Here is a 26,531-nt window from a genome sequence, read left to right on the forward strand (position 1 = left end):
TCTTGTCAGTAAGGTCTAATAAACATCAAGCAATGTTATACACAGAAAAACAATGTCAATAACAATTACATCATTTTAATATTACAACTCTATACATAGCTTCGTTCAGCTATCCTTTAAAAGGTAGCATGTCAGAAATCATCAATTCATACACAAACATAAAGCTATACATATCATGTACTGTAAATATCATCTAAACAGACATTCATGAGAATACGCTACATTTCTCAAGGCAAGAGACGGTTTGTCTCACTTTGATTTCTTTAACAACAGGCGTTATTTGGGTGCCTTTTTATACTTGCACATCAGAGAGCTCTTTTTTTATGTTCCTAAACTCTCTTAATCTTTCACGAGTATTTTCAGCAATGAAATGTAACTAATAAGATGTTCCATTGTGGAATCTTTGAGTAGGCCTACTTTGAATAGATAAAAAGTCTAGCCTACCATGAATATCCATTTCATGAACAGCTCAACATTGTTTTACTTCCACTTGAGCACTCAAACAGATATTCAGAATAACATACAGGGTTTTTTCAAAATTTTATATTTTTTTCCGTGATCTTTTTGGTTTTGATATATCACCTTCAAACTTTGACACTGTTCATTACACAGAAGTCTGTTATAATGTATGTACAATTTAAAGCACAATAAATACTAACCTCACCACACCATCGTTATGAGTTCCTCTATATATTTGTGTATATACATCACAATAACACCATAGAAAGCCATGTATGAATTAACGATATTTAGTTGAGCAATCAAACAGAAATAAGAAATCTAATTCTACTGGGTTGATAAAAGCATACTCTCGAAACCAAAATAAAATAAAATATGTTCGGTTGTTGTATATAATGTATGAGGTAATAAAATATAGCTAAGCATTCAAACAGAAATAAGATGTATATTTCTAAAATCAGCTGTGACCAGTACATTACGCTGCTGACCACAACACTAGTTAAACAGGAACTACATAGTAACGTATATATAGGAACTCGACCAGGCAACAGAGACCAAAGTCTCCTCACAAGGTTGAAACGCTGAAAGTTAAACAGGAACTACATAGTAACGTATATATAGGAACTACAGTTAAAAAAACACACTGGTTTGTCTCGACTAGGCAACAGAGACCAAAGCCACCTCACAAGGATGAAACGCTAAAAGTTAAACAGGAACTACATTGTTACGTATATATAGGAACTCGACCAGGCAACAGAGACCAAAGCCACCTCACAAGGATGAAACGCTGAAAGTTACACAGGAACTACATAGTTACGTATATATAGGAACTACAGTTAAAAAAAACACACTGGTTTGTCTCGATTAGGCAACAGAGACCAAAGCCACCTCACAAGGGTGAATGCTCAGCTGAAGGTCAAAAATGATAGTGGCAAAGGCAGTATTAGGAAGAAGAAAAACTTTAAGAGAGGAGAGAAAATTAAAAGACCACGTGTTCAGTCACCTTTTAGAATCAATGGAGGCATCAGGTGTAATTTTAAATCCTGTCTGAATGGCAGTTGAGTCAAATATGTGCTCCAAATTCTACATCGCAATTCTTTCTTGTAGAATTTCATTATTATATTTACATTTTTAGCGTGAATTCTCTGACCAACAAATTGAAGTCTGACAACCTTTACCGTAAAAATATGTTTTAAAACATGCAGTTTATACACCAGTAAACAACAAAAGAGAAAAACTATTTCTGAACTTAAAACAAATTATGTGTTTTAAAATGTGGATTTCACACAACTAAAACATCCAATGAGAAAAAATATTTCTGAACTAAAAATAAATCATGTTTTTAAAGATGCAGTTTACACACCAGCAAACAATAAAATAGAAAAAATCTTAATTAAACAAAACGTGTTTTTAAAAATGCAGTTTACACACCAATAAACAATAAAGGAGAAAAAATCTTAATTAAACAATTTTATTTTTTATTTTCATATATTTTTTAATTGCTCTGCAACTGTTTATACACGTGACCTTACACTATTGCTATGCACTCAGTCATTAAAAAGAATATAGACATATATGTTAGAATATTTCGTGTTGGAATTCATTGATTCCAGTTAAAACCTGTTCAGTTATATTAAGTATGAACGTCCCGGATTATGTAGATTGTACAAAAGACACCAAGTTAATAACACATTTACATATTTTAGAGTGAGAGCCAAACGATGTAATAAACTGCATCATGCAGCTATTTCGTTCTTCTATGACTCGACAGTGATGCTAAGGGCCTAGATTTTGAAGCCTGGGAGCCGACTAAGGAGAATCCAAAGTGATCGAAAGAAAAGTCAAAATCTAGACAGGGAGATGAATCAGCACAATATATGTAATTCTTTCCGCCATTAAGATAAATTAAGCTTAATAATCCTTTACCGCTGATTTATCACCAATCACAATATTTTTTGGTAACAATTTGCCCGTCCAACCTACATGAACGTGCGAGAAGACATTAGGTAACACAGGGTTTTAATCAAACTGTCAATTAAGGTTTTATTAACAGTCTGCGAGGACCGATAAATCGATCAACACCTTTTGTGTTTCTGCTGAATGCCCTGTTATTTTGTATCCTCTTTTGAATATTTGTTAACGTGAGATGTCACATGACAACTGCGGAAACTGGCAGAGCAGTCGGGATACTGCAAGCCTGACAATAACAATGAACAGTGGTTGTACACTTCAATGTGTCACAGAATGCCATTTCTCGATTAAGGAATCGATTCCAGATGACCGGATACGTCATCTAGACGGAAAGGTGCAGCAGCCCCATAATTAAATAAATTTCTTAATTCTCATAGATATCGGGTAATTTTATAACAGCGCCAAGTATATGTCTATATTTGAACCGTGCCACTAGATATCAGCTGTAGAATTTGACATAATATCGTGATAATCAAATTTATCCATTACATCTTGTCCATAGTCATCTGTGTGTCAATCGTGTATAAACTGAAGTTCCAATATAGCCCCTGTTTAATCAACAATGTGATATTTTAATGTTCCAATTATAAAAAAACCCAAACTAAAGACCTTCCATTGGTTATCTGCTGTCCTTTTTTTACATTAGCATTTCACTGTGTGGCTGAAATAACCTGATCTCTTTACCTAATGCGAAAGAGTTGGGAATCGACGCTTTGTATCAGACACTTCAAGGTTAATTCAGAATGCAGATTTGCTCCCTGTGATCTCGTTTGATCCGTAAATATGTAATGACGATGTTTTTTTTTCTAATCAATATCGGTGACCTGTTCTGTTACACCTGACCGTTTATTAAATACAACTTGTATTTGCATAACGCGATGAGAATTCCTACAACACGTACAAGGCTATATAGAATATTTACAAGAAGTAAATTTGAACAAGTCAGTTGTATCAAAAGCAGAAATTAAAACTAGATACAGACATTGATGACTGTATACAACAATGAAGTTTTTCGTCCTGCTAGGACTCGTTAGAGATAGGAAATCAAGAAGGCTAGTTGGGAAATTAAAAACTGGTTAAAAGCAACAGTAGCGTAGCTAGCCAAGCAGAAATGTGTAAGCCCAGGCGAGGGGTCTGAATTTGATGATTTCAAAGATGTTTAGAATCGTTTTCTGAGACAGAGACAGTTTTTTTATTTATTTAACAACAAACTTCAACCCCTGATATCTATTTTCAACCTTAGTTTTGTAATTTTGTCCAACATACTCTATGCACGGATTTTTTTATGTTTAAGCCCGGGCTTTTTCTTTCTATGGGAGCTACGCCCTTGGTAAGATGGCGAGAGATAGGTGTACTCGCCTTATAATTCAATAGATTTAGTACGAATTCATTATTGGGATGGACGTCAAATACATGTGTACGAAGACAAGTGCAACTTATTCGCAGGTATGTCGCCTCAATTGAAAGCTTCGCTTGTAGGGAGGCGTCTTCTTTCGTCTTGTTGCGATGTACTCGATTATACTAACGTCCGTGTGTATACGTTTATAGTTACACGTCGGATGGGCAGGCAATGGGGGAAAAACTGTTAAATGTCTTCCTAAACTAGGTTAAAGGTATCAGAATACATATGGTACCAAATGATTTAATTATTAGTTTATCGTATACATTTCCTTTCTCGGCCATGAGGAACAAATGATGACCAGAGTCACGCCGAGTTTACTTTGACCCGATATAATGACACATGTCACATGATGATCGGGAAATATGGAACATTTCTATAAAATATCATTACCTGAAATTTTGAAAAAAGTGAGTAAAGAAGTAAGGATTAAGATTTGAAAGTAGTAATAAATATTTATCATAAAAAATCAATAGTAGTTATCATTTGTTATCATAAAAGAGATGATAAATATCGATCACATAAGTCTGTCTCCCTGACATTAAACAGAATACCGTATAACCGGTTATTTTTCGGGGATGATATTTTTCGCCATTTCGAGGTACATTAGAAATAATGAGACACGTGTATATGAGATGTCATTTTACGTCCAGAGCGCGAAATTTTTATTCGTTAAAGTGTAATTCAATAGTTTTAAAAGAAAATCGAGAATATTTTGCCCGCAACAATCATCAGCTAAACGATATAATACCTGACCTGTAGCTTGTGGAAGAACGCATTCGGTCTCCACAGGTAAATGTGGATTGGCATCGTACATCTTAAAGCATTCTACTGTACCGTATAGAAATATTAGATTTAGCAAAAAAAACCACAAAAATGTTTTTAATTACTGAAATTGTACCAGACACAAGTGAATAGCGCCTTTTCATACAAATTTAGAGTTAGATACATTAGAGTGAAATAATGAATAAAACTACAGTATTTAACTGTCTAGCAGTGCATAATTTTGTTGGGTGTCATTCATTCATTTGAGATCATCAAGCAGTAAGCTCTACCGGTGAATCCTTCATGCCTTGCCTTAACTCTCAACAATATTGGCACAGATAAAGAAGATACTTATGTTCCTAACGTGCCGTTTTTGCGATATTCCTTACTCTCTTTGTCTAAACTTCGATCTGAAGCATCTTAGAAAAGTCCTACAAAATAACACAGTACCTATTACTGATTTCGTATCGATAAGTGCTGACAGTTTGAACAACCATTTGATAAATCAATAAAGAAACAAACACCTCAGGGATACCGTGGTCAATTGTTCAAACTAACGTCCCGTAACTCGGATATAAATAACAAAATGTTTGATCATTGTTTTGTTCCTAATATGCCTTGTTTTGACTCAGTGGTATATCATATATCCACCATATCCTCACAAACGTCATACCCTTCCTACTGCAATGTATCGCCATGGCTGCTGTATTACAGGTGACACAACATACGCCAGACGATTGTCTACATTTTACGTTTTATGATATACCTATTTATTTAGTTCCTCAAGCGGAAATAGTCACATAATCAACGACACGTCTCTGAAACAATGATCAATTCGTATATCTAAATAGGACATTCATCGTGTTCGTCTGTCATGTTCGACTTTGGTGTATTGTTTCGCTTTGGTGCAGTGTTCTTGGCCTTGGGTCCACTATTTCCACTTCCGCTTCCACTTCCGTTTCCCTTTCCGCTCCCGCTTCCACTTCCGCTTCCGCTCACTTTATTTGTCCGAGGTGTAGCTGATTTTCGCATGACGTAATCCAACGTATCAACTGCTACACAGAAAACGAGTGGAAGGGAAACGAGAAGAATCCAGGAATATCCGATAAGTTTGGACAACCAACGATCATCAGGGACACTGTACAACGTTCGTTTGTAACGATCAGTTGACTTGAGCGGGATCCGGAGTTGCTGAATGTCGTCTATTGTTACTAATGGATTGTTGTTAGGTGAACCTCCAAGACCGAGGAACGGGAGATATGGTGGAGTACCATTAACGGGATTTAAAAACACTTGATAAACCTCTGTAACAAAAAACGCAATAAAAGAATAAAATCTTCTGTTTTGAGTAAATATCGTTCAGACAGCTATTAAGTATCCGGCAGTATAAGGTTTGTTTCGAGTATTGCATAACATACCACGGAGAAAATGTAATTGCCTTTTATCGTAATCATCAAATAGGTTATTGAATTCTCGAGTACATTACAGTTTGGTTGACAATACGAATTCATGGTCTAAATATTTGTTAACTCGTAATTTAGTACATTTTTCTTGTCACTCAAACGATGTACTTGAAGAATTACTTGTATATGAAATACTACTTTTATCAGGTGAGACATGTAGGTGTTAAATTTACCTCCACAGTGCGGTTTTGTGCCAGACCACTGTCCAGTATCGCCACATGTCCTCGATGCGTCTCCAAACTCTACAGCAAAGCCAGGGTCACATCCGACAATCACCACACCATTGTAATTTGTATTGAGGTGATATATTGTTCCATTAGCTACTTCGCCGGGATCAGGACAGACGATGTCTACAATGAAACACGGCATTTAAGTGCATACGTCACATCGGAACTGGTGCTTCATTAAGCACCTGTTGGAATAGGAGATAATCAGAAAGGTCTTTTCATCACGGGCTTATGTTTAAAACATCGTGTGACTAGGAAATGTACCCATTTGATCTACTGTTTTTAAGCAAGTGACGGAGAAGGTATTGGCGTCGTAAAGACGCATGTTAATTTCGAAGACAGAACGCAGTTGAAAATGCCCCAAACACATTCTTTTGGTAAAGGGAGAGAAGTTCTCTTTTATACATTTCTTTATTATGAATATTGCAATTGTATTGTTTTGTAAAGCTGTTAAACTTGCATTTTAATATGTAAAACTAAAAAAAGTTGTGTAAAGCTACAGGTCATATCAATATAACTTTATTACGAAAAAATAAACATATGAAATCTCGGCGCGGGAAAGTTTTTACCTGTGACAGAAAACACTGTACAAGCACAAGACTTAACAAATCACGCACAGATATAGACTCTATCCATGAAAAATACTATCAGCCCTTCATTGTCCAAACACGAAATATACAAAAGTTCTTGATTACAATCCTTTAGCAAACACGCTTTAAATTGGTCCGTACTGGTTTGGTGGTTTCGTTTTTATCGTTTCTGAAGGTGTATGCGATCATGGTGAATGTTTTTATGTTTTGTGTAAACGCGATAGTTTTTTGACATACTGGTTAGTCACTGGAACAGGATGGTGACACTTATTAAGAAGCCAAACTTTCATAGGATAATTAAACTTGTAATAAATTAAGAGACCAAGTGTTGTGTGCACGACTGAACACTGATACGCCGTAATTAGCCTTGTGTCACGCACAGGTGACTTTCTACTCTGTGAATGGATGGAATGATTTCGTCAGAAGTCGTGCCGATGTTTTGACAAAAATTGATTTCGAGACAACGAGTAACTTGTCCCTTGCTTTACAATTGAAGGGACTGAAAATCGCTTCTACTCAAACGAAATTCCGACTTAAGGAAATTCGAGTCATCCAAACTGAAATTACAAAGATAGAGAACGTAAAAAATCGGGACTTGAACATTATTTCGACTCAAACGGAATTTCGACTCAAGCGATTTTGAGACAACAAGTTTCAACTGTAATCAGGTTTGCCTGAATATTCAAACATTCTATCGACTTTTTACATCAGTCTGGAGTCGATAAAAGCAAGATGGCTATGAAAACAGGACACAGAATACCAGACTTTTTCTAATTGTATGAATATGCTCTCGATTTCTGATATCTTTGAAGTTCACCTTCACAAACTGGAGATTCTCCGCTCCAGGAAGTGTTTGACTGACATGATCTCCGAAGTGTTCCTGACGATAATAATGTTCCGTGCTGACACTTGTACTCGATAACGTTTCCATACTCCATCCCTTGATGTGACGTAATATCTGCCTTCACTCCCATTGGATAGGATGGGCATATCACCTCTTAAAAGTAAAAGTAAAGGTTATTAATTTTGTGATAAAGCACCAACATTAAAAACAGTAGTACCTACAAGAGAATACCGGCAAGTCACTAATTACAATAAAATTCAAGGTAAATGGAACGAGGGTCACATGTAAACAAATTATGTAACGGACAACCTTGAGATTGTACCAGAACAACAACGCCCAGGCGTTATTGTAGGGAAAGTGTCTTCTAATTCATCAACGACATCCAACAGAAAAATAATTTGAATAATAACCCGATTAAAATTCTCACCCAATTTTGTAACTTGAAGTCATTCTTTAGCTTTGGTGATTTTTATTTACACCTTGTTATCGTGTCTAGAGCATGTTAGAACATATAAAAATTGGAAAATCTTAAAATGGCATTTCCGTTTGTCTTTTCATCACTGAGGAAAACAACGTGTACAGTACTTAGCAAGTTTCTTCTCTTTAATTTGTTTCAAACTTCTCAATGATTTTACGTAAAAAAACCCAAACACATCAAAACCTACGATGTGAATATAGACCCTGCATTTTGGCAGACAAATTCACACGAACTCTTTGTGTACTGTAACTATTGACTAGATATGAACGCCTCGTTAGCATTTAGATGTGTCTAGAGAAATACATACTAGGCTGTAATTATGATGAACATGTTGTGTACTGTTCAAATATTCCTTTTTTATTTCATTTGTACTAGGCCGACTTAAAACGTGTAAATATTTATGTCACCACGATAATTCCATTACCAGCAGCAGGATGTTTGACATATTTTACGATTTTGTAGACAAGAGGATGTAGTTAGAATTATATATGCGTCGCCTGTAGAAAATGGTTATCTGTTACGAAGGAAAGTGCTTATTTGTGATTGTTTTAAAACCACGTAAATGTTTAATGTATATCAGTTAGGAAAGAAAATAGAGTTGGATATAGAATTCCAAATGTACACATTTTCGTAAATTGCAAAAATACAATTGATACATTGTACAAGTTGACAAGGATAGTTAAAAATATTTTGATCATAGTAAGGTTGCCATTGAAATATTCTACCTACTTTGACAAGAATCAATTGCTGTCCAATTTCGCGACGCTTGACATGTCGTTTGGAACGACGTCTTATTCCCGCTGTGGTAACCAACGTCACATGTGTATGTTGCACTAGATTCAAAATCTGTGCTATTGTAGGACAGTTGGCTGTTTGTACCATTGGCGGTTTGTGGTATGCCACACTGCACTCCTTTAAAAAAAAGTAACATACTTTAGGAAATATGAAAATATTGTCATAGGAATCATAACGGATAAAAATAACGGAATAGGAGCAAAACTGAACACCGAGGCACTTGAAAAAGTGAAGAGAAAAAATTCTGTGCCATCGACAGCACATGCTATATAAATGCTAATCAGAAATGTCAAGTTTTCCAACGAGACACCAAACACACCATAACACATAGTTAACGTATGTATATAACCTGCACAATTCACATATTTAACTGTATGTAAAAGTTTACCATTTTCTTCATTTTGAAATATAACCCTACAATATCTTCCCTAATAGCCAGTCAATCAGTTGGTATACAAGACGAAGATCAGATGTTATCGTAACACAATACTCTCCATTTACTTAAGAACTTTATGCGAGAACGTGTATCAGCGCTGGTGAAAAATATTCAGATCACATATTTATAGATGATAACTGAAATGTCTGGAGTTGATTGCCATATAACAAACATATTCCTGTGTTTATTCATTTGTAAATGAAACAGCGAAACCAGGGAAATGAGTTATGACCTGTTTCCGTTTCTCCAAAAGTATAAAAAAAAAAAAAACGAAGTTAAATCCCATAAATTTGCGTAAGTAATAAAAAAAACATATGTAATATTGTTAAAAATATAATTAAAATAGAACGCTGATCCTGTTACAAAAAGCAGCCCTTTCGTGACTTAACCTAGAAACACTGTAATGAATTAATCACGTTTAGAAACTTAATTTACTATTTAAAAATGGTAACGTCGGATTTCCTTAATTAGTTTCTTACGAGTGTCTCCGTCACAGTGTATAATTCAAACATCCGATGACAGACACTTACTTTCACACACGGGGACTACACCACTCCATCTAGCATCTAGCTCACATTGTCTACTGAAATTTCCACTCTCCGGCTCATACCCGGAAATACAGTCGAACGTAGCAATCACCCCAATTGTCAAACCCTCGTTTGTTCGTACAACTGTTGTAGAGTTTTCACTTGGATCACCGCAACTACCTGAAATTGTAAATAATTCGAAACCAAAATAATCAACTACATTTAACGATTGACAACCTATCGAATTCATGTTGTTGTCAGCCTTAAATTTTTCAAGCAACAAGTATTATATAATTTTCAATTGAATGGACCCTTTTCATCATCATCATCATCATCATCATCATCATGTTTTTATCTATATGTATTATTTTGATATATCAACAATATTATAATACTGATAATTTTTATCTTATCGATGTTGAAATCAATTATTTAGGCTTTAAGGATACGCAGAAATACATCTTAGATATCAGGTTTCTGAAAAAAAATCAATATTGTAACTTCGTAGTGTCCTGTGCCTTTTGCGAACGTTATCATGAACAACAGGGCTAGGTCCTGAGTGGTCACATGTCTTTGTTAATATTGCCAATTTTGTTTGTCGTTTTGTAACAGGAAATCAAAATCAAGGACAATATTTATAAGGAGATTTAACCTGTCAAACCAATACATCTGACCCCAACATACCAACATATCAACATTATCATAATCCAAACACAAATTCGATAAAACTAGAGGAAAATATTAAAAGAAAGTACAAGGAGATTAATATCAGGTGTTCCGGAAGAGTCAGTCAAATTAATCCAAGTCAATAATGTCATGTTCTCAAATTAGAACAAAGGATACAACAACGGAACTCAACAGGCAAACTAGCAAGTTTGTAAGATGTCCAACTACACACAAGGAACGGATCGACCCTACAACTTTCCCCTAACATTCATCAACCTGCAGCTCGGAAACCCGCGAGTTTGTCTATCAGCTGTAAATGTAGGGTTTCCATTAAATTGGAAGAAAAATTTGAAAAATGAAGCATTTCCTACATGAAGTTAACAACATAGGTTTATAGATCAGAGATGCTGCTATCTAGAAACAGAAAAGTCACAGCTAAGAGCAAAATCAAAATCATCATGCTTATAATACAGTTTCGTGTTGCCCTTGTTGCATTCGTCTTAGAGAAAGATCGAGATAAGCGGTTGAAGTAGAAGAGTCTGTCGTTTCCTTGATTTCCATTTTTGTTGGATATAAAAATGACAAGATGGACATGGTCAATATATTTCTTGATATCTAAAGAGGACATTAACAATTTAACTAAATGTGAAAGCGAAGGACTTGAATAGGCTTCATGACCTATTTTGATCAGCTCTTTGGTAAATTCGGACTCGAATGAAAACAAGAACAAGTGAGCCAAAAGAGAGGTTAAATCCCATAGGGGTGCTAATAGCCTGTACCACCAAACACGACGATGCTGTTGTCAAACAGAAATATTACCAGTTTTACATCTGCATAGAAGGATGCTACATTGCAATTAAATGCAATAAATAGTAAAATCAAGAAATGTTTGCTTCTCGAATCATAATACATGCCAATAAAGTTTGATTGTTACATGTATAGTACGAAATAGTTTTCTAATAAAAACGTGCATTATTTATAACACTTACGTGCACATACGGGCGCTTGACCACTCCATTGCTGATTTGCCTGGCATGTCCTTATTTCGTCTCCGCTTTCAATATCATATTTATCAGCACATTCGTAAGTGACTTTATCAGAAAAAGTTACTCCTTCCACTGTCTTAGTACAGTTGATACCATCTTCTGGTTGTCCACACGACTTGGCTGATATTCAAATACAAGGTTACAGAGCGATGAAATTACGAAAAAAAAGTATTATGTTATCAGCTATAAGGAAATATTTGTGATTTAAACTTGTCAAAAAAGATGGATTTTTATAACATTATAAATATTTTGATGTCAATTTAGAAATCGTATATGATTTACAGGCATTACTTTAAAGTTAGCTCAGACTACTTGTGTTATATCTGTAACAATATTTAAGACCACTTGTGTTATAGCTGTAACAATACTTATGGCTACATGTGTTATAACAGTCGTTAAGACTAGATTTTCCCCAGTTTTAAATCCTGATACTTACGATTGCATTGGTAAGGAGTTCCTTCCCACACTTTAGAAGCATTGCATATAGCAGTCTGATCTCCAGAACCGTATTCATAACCATTGTTACAGGCAAATGTAATACTGGTGTTAAAATCATACTTTAACTGAGACGGGGTGTAATAGGCATTTACTTGACCAGCTGGAGGTGAACATTGCACAACTGAAAATAAAGGTTGTTACAATTTCATAGAATTACTTTCAGTCGTTATCTTGCAATGAAAATAACTAAAATTAAAAAAACAAGGAATCAGCTATGTGTTTACTAAATATTGACTCTAACTCAAATAGATGACAAGGGAATAACGAGAACAAGCGATTTACACAGAAACTCTTAAGGGAAATGCATGGAGTATATAACCAGGTTTTATGCAAGGGTTAGAGATTTCTGCCTTATAGAAAACACCCGTCATTTAAAATTTAGAACAATGTAACAACTGAAACATTAGACATACTAATGAGTAATTTAACATCGCAAAAAGAGATAACGGCAATGTAAAACGAATAATAAAAACATTTCTTACGCGAATCGCAATATTGACCCTCGTATCCGGATCCAGCACAAACACACATCGGTCCTATGTCAGAGGGGTTGCAATCCTTCTCTTCACAAGGTGGTTCTGAAAACATGATAATGGCGGAGATATTCATTGTGGGAGAGAAAGGGCTAGATTAATATATACATTTCATAATACTAATTTTATATATGAAAAACGGTTAAACGAAACGCCTTTAAGGAACTAGAACAAGAAATACCCTCTGGTGATACAGACATTATAATTACCATTTACGTGGAGTAGTTTTTTTTTAAATAAATGTAAATTTGTAAACATATAACAAGAGCCCTAACGGTGATACGATGGCTGGTATCGATAGTCCATCATGATTTTATGATTTGCGTTCTCGAAAAAAAATGCTCCAAAACACCTGCATTAATTTGTGGACTGAGATACATTTACCTAACACAGATCAATTTTTCGTTATGTTCAATATAATCAAAAAAAGAAAAGTGGGTTTGGAAATTATCGTTGATTGATGACAATAATTCCAGTATTAACATTAACTTTTGAGCTGATAGATTTACAGCGGATAAAAGTGATTTACCACAGGACAGAAAAAAACCTTGGAAAACTAGTTTAGATATACATCAAAAAGCTCGATTTACAAAACTTTGGTTCATAAAGGGGTAAGTCAGTGGTATATATCGGAATAAAATTCGAGTCCGGACAAAAATTTCGAAACATCAAGAAATTCTAATCACCGAAGTTCCATTTATAGACGTTTCACTGTCTTTATATAATCATATCTATTTTTCATGCGATTATAAATTCTTTCATTTTCATTAGAAATAAGTTCAGAAATGATATCTATGAGAGCCTGATACGACTTCGTGTGATATACCATCAACGTCAGCGTAGGCCAGTTGTATTACGATCTGTGCGTCACTTTCTTTAACACATTGCTCCACACTACCGTCCCCCCATTGTCCATACACCATCGCCAGACAGCCTTGTGCCTCAGTTTCAGTCGGATGCCACATCATAATGGTATTTTCCATTACTCCATAAACTACACCGGCGTAAAACACCGACGGTCCCAGACTATCTGTTGTTGGTGCCGTACCGGTGGTATAGAAATCATATCCTTCGTTAACACCGAAATCAACCTGTACCTGTAAGTGCGAGACAATGACAAAATATTATAAACGATCTTGGTTTCATCTATTGGTGTTAGTGTGCGATTTATAAAAAAAAATAAAATTCGAAAAGATTTTACAAAAGTAGGCAAATGTCAAAAACTGTATTTTAGAGAAATGTTACTCTTGCATCAATGATGGCGATGTGTCGATTCTATTTATCCAATGATTTTCTTTATAATCATGGAGGTATTTTTTTTTTCGTAAAATTGGTGCCTAATATACTTAGCAAAAAAATTAACATAACAAAGAATAAGACAGGATTAAATATTGTACGGGCTTACCTTTACTGTTAAAAATCCATCGTCTATAATATCCACCGATTGTGTCACGGTGCCATCAGCTGGCATATTTCTCAAGTAGGACACTATTTTGGAAGGGTCATTTTCCAGGTTTCCAAAGTCCCAAGCCCATACCCTTACAGCAGCTGAATCATCATACATGAATTGCCCATCGTTGCCCCAGCCATCAATCGCGTTGAAAATAACACCTTAAATATAAACTACACAATTTATCTATCTTACAACAATTGCGTATCATGATTTTTCAAGTCATGTTAAACACTCTTGTTGGTCCAGATGTAAGAGTGCGAGGGGTCTTAATGTGGGAGGAAACCAGAGTACCTGGAGAAAACCCACGTTGTTGGCCAGGTGACATCTTATCTTCTCACGTCCATTCCGGGAATCGAACACAGGACTCCTAGGTAAAAAGGCGAGTGAGCTACCACTGTGGCACTCGACCGCCCACCGTAAATATAGTCAGTGGCTTCAACTAAATTATGTAATCATGAAACCAAATCCTAAACATGCATTTTGTTTCTTAATCAAAATTATCATAAATCAGGTCTTTAAATAAACTGAATTTCTCATGTAATAATTCAGTTTTAAAAAGGATAATCCGTTGGATTAATCGAACTTATTTGTCCGAAGTGCGAGAAGGAAACGTACGTTGTCGACAAGGTAATTGCGAACTTTGTTATCCGTTGATCCAACAAACTATTAATTTTAAGTGTAGTCAGGACAAGTCTGACTTACTGGTATCTCCAGGAAACTTGCTTTTATACCAATTCATTTTTATAACTTAATTATTCAGACAAGAATATCCTTACATTGCGCTCAACAATTGTGTTACAACGTCCAATATATATGCATATATGTATATCCATTGTGAATATGTGCAATGGATTCTAGTTTCTTTCAAATATTTTGTATAAAACATACATCGATTAATACATTAATAACTAATTTTAATTTTGAAGCCTTTATTCTTTATAAAATTGAAATGTAACTTTGTTAAACAAAGGAGAATCAATAAAAAAAATTTAAAGAGAAAAAACAAATTCGTAATTCAAACATAATGACACCAATATTTATATAGAAATTTCGAAAGAAGCACCACAGTACGGCAGTATTATAAACCGTTTACGTACAAAATAGCATCGATTTTCAGTCTTTGTTAATATTTCTTTTGACGCAATCGTGTAGAAGAAGGAATCCCAGTTGGACATACTATTACTCTATATAACAGGATAAAACACAGTAATAAGAAGAATTCTAGGCTCTTATATTGCAATGTATTTTATAGAATTCTAATCAAATGCAATAATTAGATGAATTCTATGCTCTTATATTACAATGTATTTTATAGAATTCTAATCAAACACAATAATTAGATCACATGTAAATGAACTAAAATTTTACTGGAAAGCTGTGTCTACACAGGTATGCGAATGAGTGTAAGGAAAGTCCGTGAATCTATTTCCAGTACCAGTTTACCTATTAGCAATAGATAAGTATAAGTACAAAACAATTCTGATATAAGAACATGGGTTAAATATGCACTAATACCGTTTGAAACGGATCCTGATCCTTTCCTTGGGGTCCATATCCGAATACTGTATTTCCCAAATGCAAACACTACACCTCCAAAGGAATTCGCTTGCTGGGAGTAAAAGGATATACCTTAAAGCACACAAAAACAAAAACATTATTATAATTCGATAATATGCACCAGACAAAAGCCGGCGTTACAACTAAATTTTAAATTTCAAGAAAAAAAGTGAAATCATAAGGTCTTACGATTTCTATATCAAAAGGGGTCTGTCAGCATTGACTGCAATATAAACACACGATGAGGAAAACAGCTACAAGAAGATATTTCTTGCCTTGAATTAAGACGTATTAGAGGTGAAATAATGAAGTATTCACAATTTCGTTCGCTATGATATCCTTCAGGACGTGAATCAAACAATGATATGGAATGGCGTTTTTATTTGAGGTAAAGTTTATGTATATAGCAGTAATATAACTTGATCATAAGATAGAGACGGTCTTTATCTTAGATCTCATTTTGATCGCTGTATCAAAAAATACTCGTTGGCATATAGGAAAATTATACACAATAGATAGGATATGAAAATAACAGACCCGCACATTTCGTATTGTTTGGAAAAAGACATGGTAAAAAAGGCACTTTAATTTTAAAAAAAGTTTGACTTTTACTGCCTCTTAGGAACAGATACGTCATCAAATCACCAGCAACTTGCTACTAGCTTCTCAACGAGTTCTGTTGGATACGAAACTGTCAATTTCGGGTAAAGCCATCACACCTCTGGTTAAACCTGGTGTCCGTTGTCTCATACCATTGACCAGAACCGAAGGGACATACAAGCAAAGCTTACATTTAACAGAAAAGCATTCGTAAACAGTAACATCTCCACCATCAAATTACCTTGTGTCCAAAATGTGATTCTGATGGCATGTTATATATCTTGGTCTCCAAAACGCACCTTGCGTCTGTCCGACTAAGTAAAAAGTAGGAGAGAGTAAGTTTCATCAGATCAATGGACTCTCCTCAAAGACCTAATAGTCCATGTCCGGTTAATTTTTACAAAAGTGTAAATCAGTTTAGATTAAAACTGGCAAAGTGAATATATTGTCTATACTAATTGTATCTACTGTTTCCAGGTTGTATCCATTGTCGCCAATATTTTCCGTTGTGAATCTATTGTATAAACTCGTTCAGGGAGATATTATATTTTGTATATTGGAGATTTTGAAAAAGTCTTTATAATTACCAACTTTACCAAGCACACCAATGACGTAATATATGAATAGATTACCCTTTTTGGGTAAATTTTGCTTGACAATATAGGAAATATGTAATCTTACCTTGGGCATCCGTCACCCAATTATTGTCGAGGAAGATTTGGACGATCACAAGGTCAGGCTTTCTACCGACGGAATGGAATACTTCCTGGAACGCATCGGCTTCAGCTACAAAACCAAGAACAACGAGGTTACCGGGATGTAATCAAATCATATTAAACTTACCTCGATGAACACGTTTATTATTTGGTATCGACCTCCAGATCTTAACAGTGGTATAGGTTTTTGCACCACCGACCTTGACCTGCTAAGTATCTTAGATTTCAGTCCTTACCATCACTGACGAGTCCCTATTTGGATTTACACTGTACCACGTTGTAAAATAGTACAGGTGTCATTCAATTTTGGTGTGACAATCTTCGAACTTCTGCGTTATTGTTAATAGTTAAGATATTGAAGTCAATCACAAGAGTTAATAATATCTAAATTGGTCTCGAACACTAAATCATGTAGCAAATACCATTGCTGTATGGTGCTGTTAAACTAGCTCTAATTCTGATATAGATAATAAAATGTCATTCTCTTTAGATAAACTTAATAACATACAGGTTCTTATTTACTTAAATACAACTTCGCATATATAACTAACGAACCGCATAACATTCTTAAACAAGAGGCCCAGGGACCTGTGTTGTTCAAGATGAAAGAGCTGCACTTTAAGTTTAACTCATTATTTGACTCAACTGTATTTGATTCTAAAATTATATTATTCACTTGTGTGTCGTTTGTAACATGTCCTCAAAATATACTAAAGTTGTAGTTATGGGATCATTGATACTGGACCCAAAATATCGTACTTACTATTGGTTAGTGTTACTAGTTCAGATACAAACGTTGGTCTTGCAAAGTCGCATTGTTTCCAAAGTCGAACTCGAACGTCCCCCGAAGAGAAGTCGCCGGTAACTGTCGGTCCTTCGTACTTTGACCCACCTGTTTTAAAATGTAGAGAAGTATAAATTAAGTTTATCCATATTTTATTCCACACAAAATCCTAAAATAAAGCTGCGTCATGATAACACTAATTGTATATTTAAAACCATAAATGATTTTCAATAATAGTTATCGACTTAACGTCCATTCAATTATAAACATTTAAAAACCGTGAATATTTTCCCGAGCAACAACTCTTGATTTACGACCAGTTCAGTGACTTTGATTTCTACATATTGAAAAAAAAATCCAATTAAAAATGTGTTACAGAAAACATTAACAAGCCAATCAACAGTTCCTAATTACGACCATGCAAATAACAGGAACCAGTATAATTGTGATGACGGGATAAAAAAATTTTTTTGAATATCCACATGTCAATATTATCATAATAAAAACTCAAAATTCCATAAAACTATGGCAAACTATGAACAGAAGAAAGATTAACATGGAAACTTCTGAAAAAGATACTAAGACCAGGTGTTTCGGGAGAGAGAGTTTCATCGACGACGCCCGCATGTAAACCATGTTCTCAAATGAGAACAAGGTATACAACAATGGAATCACTGGCAAACTAACGAGCATCAAACGCGTCCAGAATTTCATATCGAAGAACGAAAAAGAATATCTCACAATGAGATCACTGTGGTGACCATAAAAGTCCCATAATTTTCATCAACCTGCATCTTTTGAAATCCTGTGCAATAAATTTGTCCGTTAATTGACGACTTCATGCAATGCTTCTACACCAAATAAAAACAAAAACTAGTCAGCCAACAGAGGGGCACAGTTAATTCCCATCAGTATGGTAATAGTCTATTAGCAGATCTTTTCAACAAGCTCGACGAAGAATGTTGACAACCGGAAACGCGATCATTGGAATGATTTCGTCCTCCGTATATTCTTTTTAAATGTGCTATTTTCTTGAGTGTCTTATGTACAGTCTTTGGTGTTTGATTTGAATGGCGTATAGCAGCCCTCTTTATGTATTATTTCTGTTGGTTATGTTGTTGGGACAGGACTTACTTGGAATGACAATGTCCTTTTGTATTACATGTACTTTTACTGCATAATATAAAAGGTAAAAACTTTATTGGTAGAACTTTTATTTATAGCTATGTGGTATCCATGATATTTTTGCCTTTGAAATGATGTCATAGGTTTAAACTACGAGAAGGTTTGAACTATGACCAGAAAACAGCCCTACGGGAGGTATCGTTTTACGGAATAAGCTGTGTTTTTTGTATTGAGTAAAAACATTAAAAACGACAATGATATTTAAGTATGAAATATCTTTCGTAATGATAAAGCAAGACATAATTTACTTTCATATTTAACAGCTTGATCAGATGAGCAACAAATATTTTTGAGAACGATATCCATTGAGTGAAATTTACCTAGATGTACCAGCTTTCCGTTTCCACTTCCTGTAGTATCTCCAGGGGCAAACATTTTCACTTCGTTTTCATTATATACATATATCACTCCTCCATATTCTGAAGCGTCCTCGTTTCCTCGATGACCCGAGTTGATTGCGTTGAAGATAATATCCTTGTTTTGTGTTGTGTCCTTGACGCGGACTTGAACATCAACTTTGATGGGAATCTCCCCGAGACCATGGTTGTACGATACCTCCGGATTCGTGTAAGCAGCAATTGGCATCCAGTTGCTAATTTTTGTCGGCTGATTTATACAGGAAACCACAGCAACTGAAATATTCATGAAAAATACATTGACAACTGAAAGTTGATTACTGTAAGTTATATACAGCCAATGGAGTACTGTAATGACAGTTATTTACGAGGGAGTTTCAAAACCTTTTGAGTCTCACAATTCTGCAGGATGTTTAAATGCACCCACGTCTGATACATTATTGACTGTTGACTTACTGAAAGATCGTATAGCTGGATACAATTGTAACTTTGTTGGAGACATTACCCCATGGTCAAATGGACAAAAATGAATACGAAGTGGTGATAAAGTTTCTAGTACTGGAAGATCGAGCTATCAAACGGATTGAAGAACAAGTGACTGCCCTTTCTTTTTCAGCTGATATAAACGATGGGTGAATGAATATAAAACAGTTGCAGAGTAGGTTTAGAAGATGAATCCCGGTCAGGACAACCGTCTTTAAAAAACATCAAGAAAAAACATGTCAACCTAAATACGATCCAAACTTAAATTCCGCAAAACCATGGCAAAACCCGAGCAAAAGTAAAAATTACACGTAGACTCCTGAAAATGTACAAGGGGAATGGGACCAGGTATTCCGGAAGAGTAAGCGTCTTCTACTTCATCGACGACATCGGTCATGTAAACCTTGGTCAATTCAAATAAGTAATGTCACATACAACAGAATCAACATGCAAACCAATGAGTATCAAGCACGTCCAGATTTATATCGCAGAAAGAAAAAGAATATTTCTCAACAGGATCATTACGGCGACCATAAAATTCCTCATAATTTTCATCAACCTGCATCATTTGAAACCCTATGTTACGAGTTTGTCTGTCAAATTACGACTTTTTTACGAAATCGTGATAATGGGACTGGCCCTTGAATATCGAATCATTTCCGACATGTTGGAGATGCAGGAATATTGCTATCCAGAAATGGAAAATCCACAACAGGGAAATTGGAATCATCACTCTTATTATACAGCTTGGTGGAATGTTGTCTATGTTTGTTTCGTTGTAGGAAAAGATCGACCAATACTAACTTGGAAAATATGTAGACTGTGCACAAACCAGTGATGGAAAATCATCACCATCAGGCGATTCTTACTAACTCGGTAAAACGTCAGTTCAGATGATTCTTCTTTTTAAGACTGTAACCTGTGAAGAAGATTTGCTTTAGTCTTATGATCCGTGTTGTCATGTTCTAAATAATGTTACCTCGATTTATAGAGTAGAAGAATAGCACAACCAGTAGCATATTTGAGTGTGATTTATCGATGACTTCACAATCACCTTCATCAGACAAATGACCAGTGTGGAGTGTACTAGCACTGACGTACGTAGTGTACGAGATGGTAAGGAATCGACCAACGCTTTTGAGTTTACTGTAATTTTATGTCATTAAGATCGAAAATAGTGTGACATTATGGTAAGGAAACGATCAACTTTTGTGGTTGTACTATCATCCTAGGTAGAAAATATCGTGACGGAAAATCAAACTTAGTTATACACCTGTATAGGCTATACTTCATCTGTTGCGAGTTTTTCCCCATGAAAGACAGGACGAAAAAAGGACCATGGATACTATTCTATGTTGTTATATAATGGCACACACTAAACGCCTCAAGTCATCACGACTTTAAGCAGTCTACTAGATCCCGTATACTAAGCCATGATAAGTAGCACTAATGCTTTACTGCAATTAGTCAAAGTGTTATTTCCCAAGGGAGGTGTCACTGACATATTATTCACATATCGTGATATGTCAGAAACCCTTACCTTCAAAGAGAACTATGTAATGGAAAACTAAACAAATTATTAATGACTTTCGTCAATTTGGCATTAGTTTTACATCCAACAATAATTGAATGGTGTCTTGGTGATTAGGTATATATCCTGTTATAACGAGTACCAGTGATGGATCAGAGCTGCCAAAGGCCTGATAATATAGAAGACCCGAAGATCTAGTAACAGGTATAACTGTTCAGACCAGAGCAGCTTTAGAGCTTTCAACACAAATATAGTTAAATGAACCTTTTTTTTCTAACATATCCTAGATCTAGCCTGGTCTCTATGGTGAGGATTACCCGCTTAATCCTCTTAGTTATTTCACAGAGAGATCTTTATGTGTGAAACATTCTTAGATTTAAATTCCCATCCGACAGACTGGGTATTATCACAAGTCCGCTTTGGTTCATATTCCAAAATTGATTACAGCAAGGACCTACACATACATTTGATTGAATGAAAAACTCAAAGTACAATTTAACCTCTAACATTTGGATCTCACTTAATATCATAACTTTCCCATTAAATTTTAATATCAAGCTATTTTTGGAGACATGGAAACGGTTTGAGAGGATGTTTGACTAACGTGAAAAACTTCGGATGTTCTGTAATATGTTTAAGAATCAGAAATGTAGCCGAAAATGTTGAAAAATCGAGAATGTGTAAACGATATTGATATTCATAAACTAAACGGCCTTTTCTGCCATGTCTTACACCCATATCCAATGTTGTGTACATCTACATCGTACTGGCTGTGTGATAAAAGATTCTATTTTATTAATATTACCAAAATGAAGAAAATATTCCAATATACCATATGGATACCTGTATTGTTTTATCATATACTTGCTTTGGTATTTAATCATTTAGTGTAATCATACTATAGCTAGCATATAAAACAACAACAAAATAAACATGTAAACATAATTGTAATTCAAACTCGAATTCAATGAAACTAGGGTAAAATTTGAAAAATTCATACACAAAGACTCATGAAAAAGTAGGAGAATAAGACCGTCTGTTCCTGAAGGAGGAGCGTATAAATAATACTTCGTGTTGAGTAGTCCGGAAAAATAGTTTAAAAAAACGTCTCAGATTGCTTTAAAAAGATAAATTAAACCGATTAAGATAATTTTATAATTGACAGTTAAAAATTCTATTTCCACAATGTCTGCAAAAATGATCTGATAAATAATAAGTCTTACTTCGTTTTCATATAATAGCCGTAATATTATGTGTTGAAACTGAGTAAAGGTCTGCAGGTTAATAACTTATAAGAGAATTTTAAACGTACTGCTTATACTACTCACAATTTGATAGGGATCACACCTAATAATTAGCAAACTTTTCATTTAAAATAATACGTATTCCTTATGTTTGTTGGTTTATATCTGTACCGAGGTCTATGTGTATCGGGTGTTTATGTGGTCAGTCACCCGTAACGCCTACACTTCACGTGTACACGCACGAGCCTCCTACGTGCAGATTGTCATCAATACGTTTGTGGCAGAATATCTCGCTTTTTTGTTTTACATTTTGAATTTTAATGGTTTCAAAATGCCCCGACAGCAGGCTAGAAGACATCTAAGCACTTCAGATATGGACAGGGGCATTGGTATGATCAAGTCTGCTAGGTCACAAAGGGAGGTGGCCAATGACCTTGGTGTGTTCCAGAGTGTTGTGTCCCGTATGTGGAATCGTTACCAAAATTATAGAACTTTCTCCATAAGACATGGTGGGGGTCGGGAACGACTTACCTCGCAGCGTCAATACCGCTATCTTATTACAGCTCGACGTCAAAGGTTCATCAACGCTACGTCACTACGTAATGACTTCCAGAATGCCACCGGAACTCGTATCTCCACACAAACTGTGAGAAATAGACTACATGATGCTGGTTTAAGGTCGCGCAGACCTGCTGTGAGAATTCCTTTGACGTTACGAAATGTTCAAGCTAGACTTGCTTGGGTTCGTGATCATGTGAATTGGAGTCTCCATGACTGGTCCCCCGTACTTTTTACAGACGAATCTAGACTTTGCTTAGATTTCACTGGCCGACGTGCCAGGGTGTGGCGACTACCAAATGAGAGGTTCCATGCCGCTAACATTTCCCAACATGACCGATACGGTGGTGGATCTGTTATGGTTTGGGGTGGCATGTGTTCCTTAATGGCAGTTTGACTGCACAGAGGTACTGTGACGAAGTCCTGGACGTGTACGTCAGGCCTTATGCTGGTGCTATAGGTCCGGAATTCATTCTTATGGACAATAATGCGAGACCACACTGAGCTCGTGTGACTGAACAGTATCTGGAAAGGGAAACAATTGAGAGGATGGACTGGACAGCCCGATCTCCAGATCTCAATCCTATAGAACACGTGTGGGACATGCTTCAGAACGCTGTTTCGGCGAGAAACATCCAACCTAGAACGCTTCAGGAACTTCAAGCAGCTCTCGTCGCTGAATGGACAAGTATTCCCCAAAACCGGATTCGAGACTTGATCAGAGCGTAATTCATGCTCGAGGACGTTATACTCGATACTAACACTGTATTTTTCGCTGAACGACACTGTTTCGCAGGACTTAATTTTTCGCCCCTTTTGTTGTAATTTGCGATTTTCGGGGTATCTGTGTACAATGAGCATTGAAGCAAATTAATACTGTTATTCTTTGCTTGGTGTTGTTAAATCTTCATCTTAATATGCCGAAATACGTATAAATTGAACTATAGAATATATTCTTAAAATAGATACCGTTACACATTAAATAAAACAGTGATCCCTATCAAATTGTGAGTAGTATATATTCCAATGTCCAGGTCGACCCCGATGTTAGAATTTCCGATAAAAGGTCGATATATGCATACTAACACACACAGGGGAAATGGCGGAAAGAGTTTAATCTATAGATGGGAACCAGTTGTAATTTTAAAACTTCAGTTTAATTAAACTTTAACGTATGACCCGTACAGTGTACAGTACAGTAAAGAAGAGCAGGATGTTAGAATCATAAGTTGATACCCTAAATATTATGTAACCAATAACAATCAATCAAGGCATGAAATATACATGACATTTTGTGTTAGCTGAACTCTTTATTGCTTTCCATTGTATATATTACTGTTTGAATTACCCTTTCTCGCGTCGAATAATCAATACGCTGGTAAAACGTAACTAACTAACGCTACCGCAGCGTAGACAAAAGGTATCACCAAACATCGATACATCCAGCTAATTCAACTTACATTCTATCGACGAGGATATCAACATCAGGAAATAGATATTTTAAAAAAACCTAGTCAACCTGATAATTAATATCACTGTCTTTCTGTAGTAAAAACTTCATCAGTTACATAGTATGTTTTTCAATTATTCTAATTCAAGACAAGGTTTTATAGATAAAAATAAGTATGGTAATATACGGTGTTTGAATTTGTATTGCCTTAATGTCCAGACGGTGGTATAGTTTGGTGCCGAGGATTGAGTCTAGCTTTACAGATTATTTTAGCAGCTTAAATTCATGAATAAAGATATTTTTATAGTAGAAATTATTTTATTTTATCAACACCGCAAGCTTGGGTTCGTGATCATGTGAATTGGAGTCTCCATGACTGGTCCCCCGTACTTTTTACAGACGAATCTAGACTTTGCTTAGATTTCACTGGCCGACGTGCCAGGGTGTGGCGACTACCAAATGAGAGGTTCCATGCCGCTAACGTTTCCCAACATGACCGATACGGTGGTGGATCTGTTATGGTTTGGGGTGGCATGTGTTCCTTAATGGCAGTTTGACTGCACAGAGGTACTGTGACGAAGTCCTGGACGTGTACGTCAGGCCTTATGCTGGTGCTATAGGTCCGGAATTCATTCTTATGGACAATAATGCGAGACCACACTGAGCTCGTGTGACTGAACAGTATCTGGAAAGGGAAACAATGGAGAGGATGGACTGGACAGCCCGATCTCCAGATCTCAATCCTATAGAACACGTGTGGGACATGCTTCAGAACGCTGTTTCGGCGAGAAACATCCAACCTAGAACGCTTCAGGAACTTCAAGCAGCTCTCGTCGCTGAATGGACAAGTATTCCCCAAAACCGGATTCGAGACTTGATCAGAGCGTAATTCATGCTCGAGGACGTTATACTCGATGCTAACACTGTATTTTTCGCTGAACGACACTGTTTCGCAGGACTTAATTTTTCGCCCCTTTTGTTGTAATTTGCGATTTTCGGGGTATCTGTGTACAATGAGCATTGAAGCAAATTAATACTGTTATTCTTTGCTTGGTGTTGTTAAATCTTCATCTTAATATGCCGAAATATGTATAAATTGAACTATAGAATATATTCTTAAAATAGATACCGTTACACATTAAATAAAACAGTGATCCCTATCAAATTGTGAGTAGTATATATTCCAATGTCCAGGTCGACCCCGATGTTAGAATTTCCGATAAAAGGTCGATATATGCATACTAACACACACAGGGGAAATGGCGGAAAGAGTTTAATCTATAGATGGGAACCAGTTGTAATTTTAAAACTTCAGTTTAATTAAACTTTAACGTATGACCCGTACAGTGTACAGTACAGTAAAGAAGAGCAGGATGTTAGAATCATAAGTTGATACCCTAAATATTATGTAACCAATAACAATCAATCAAGGCATGAAATATACATGACATTTTGTGTTAGCTGAACTCTTTATTGCTTTCCATTGTATATATTACTGTTTGAATTACCCTTTCTCGCGTCGAATAATCAATACGCTGGTAAAACGTAACTAACTAACGCTACCGCAGCGTAGACAAAAGGTATCACCAAACATCGATACATCCAGCTAATTCAACTTACATTCTATCGACGAGGATATCAACATCAGGAAATAGATATTTTAAAAAAAACCTAGTCAACCTGATAATTAATATCACTGTCTTTCTGTAGTAAAAACTTCATCAGTTACATAGTATGTTTTTCAATTATTCTAATTCAAGACAAGGTTTTATAGATAAAAATAAGTATGGTAATATACGGTGTTTGAATTTGTATTGCCTTAATGTCCAGACGGTGGTATAGTTTGGTGCCGAGGATTGAGTCTAGCTTTACAGATTATTTTAGCAGCTTAAATTCATGAATAAAGATATTTTTATA

General features: G+C 35.6%; 1 protein-coding gene across 1 annotated transcript; it reads right to left on the minus strand.

Annotated features, from left to right (window-relative positions):
- Positions 1-5,437: 5,437 nt before the first annotated feature.
- LOC132545317 (uncharacterized) lies at positions 5,438-19,850 on the minus strand. The gene is made up of 16 exons (XM_060208996.1): positions 19,805-19,850; positions 19,313-19,624; positions 17,787-17,915; positions 16,940-17,093; positions 16,549-16,621; positions 15,666-15,759; positions 14,103-14,308; positions 13,524-13,794; positions 12,647-12,742; positions 12,103-12,285; positions 11,610-11,786; positions 9,958-10,134; positions 8,926-9,108; positions 7,692-7,871; positions 6,231-6,407; positions 5,438-5,898 (listed from the first exon to the last, which is right to left on the minus strand). The coding sequence occupies exons 1-16, from the start codon at positions 19,848-19,850 to the stop codon at positions 5,438-5,440; spliced, it is 2,919 nt and encodes a 972-aa protein (XP_060064979.1).
- Between the last annotated feature and the right edge of the window lie 6,681 nt (positions 19,851-26,531).

This window comes from Ylistrum balloti, unplaced genomic scaffold (assembly GCF_031769215.1).
Source record: "Ylistrum balloti isolate Yb309-2 unplaced genomic scaffold, AGI_CSIRO_Ybal_v1 Utg369840, whole genome shotgun sequence".
In the NCBI taxonomy this organism is placed as follows: domain Eukaryota; kingdom Metazoa; phylum Mollusca; class Bivalvia; order Pectinida; family Pectinidae; genus Ylistrum; species Ylistrum balloti.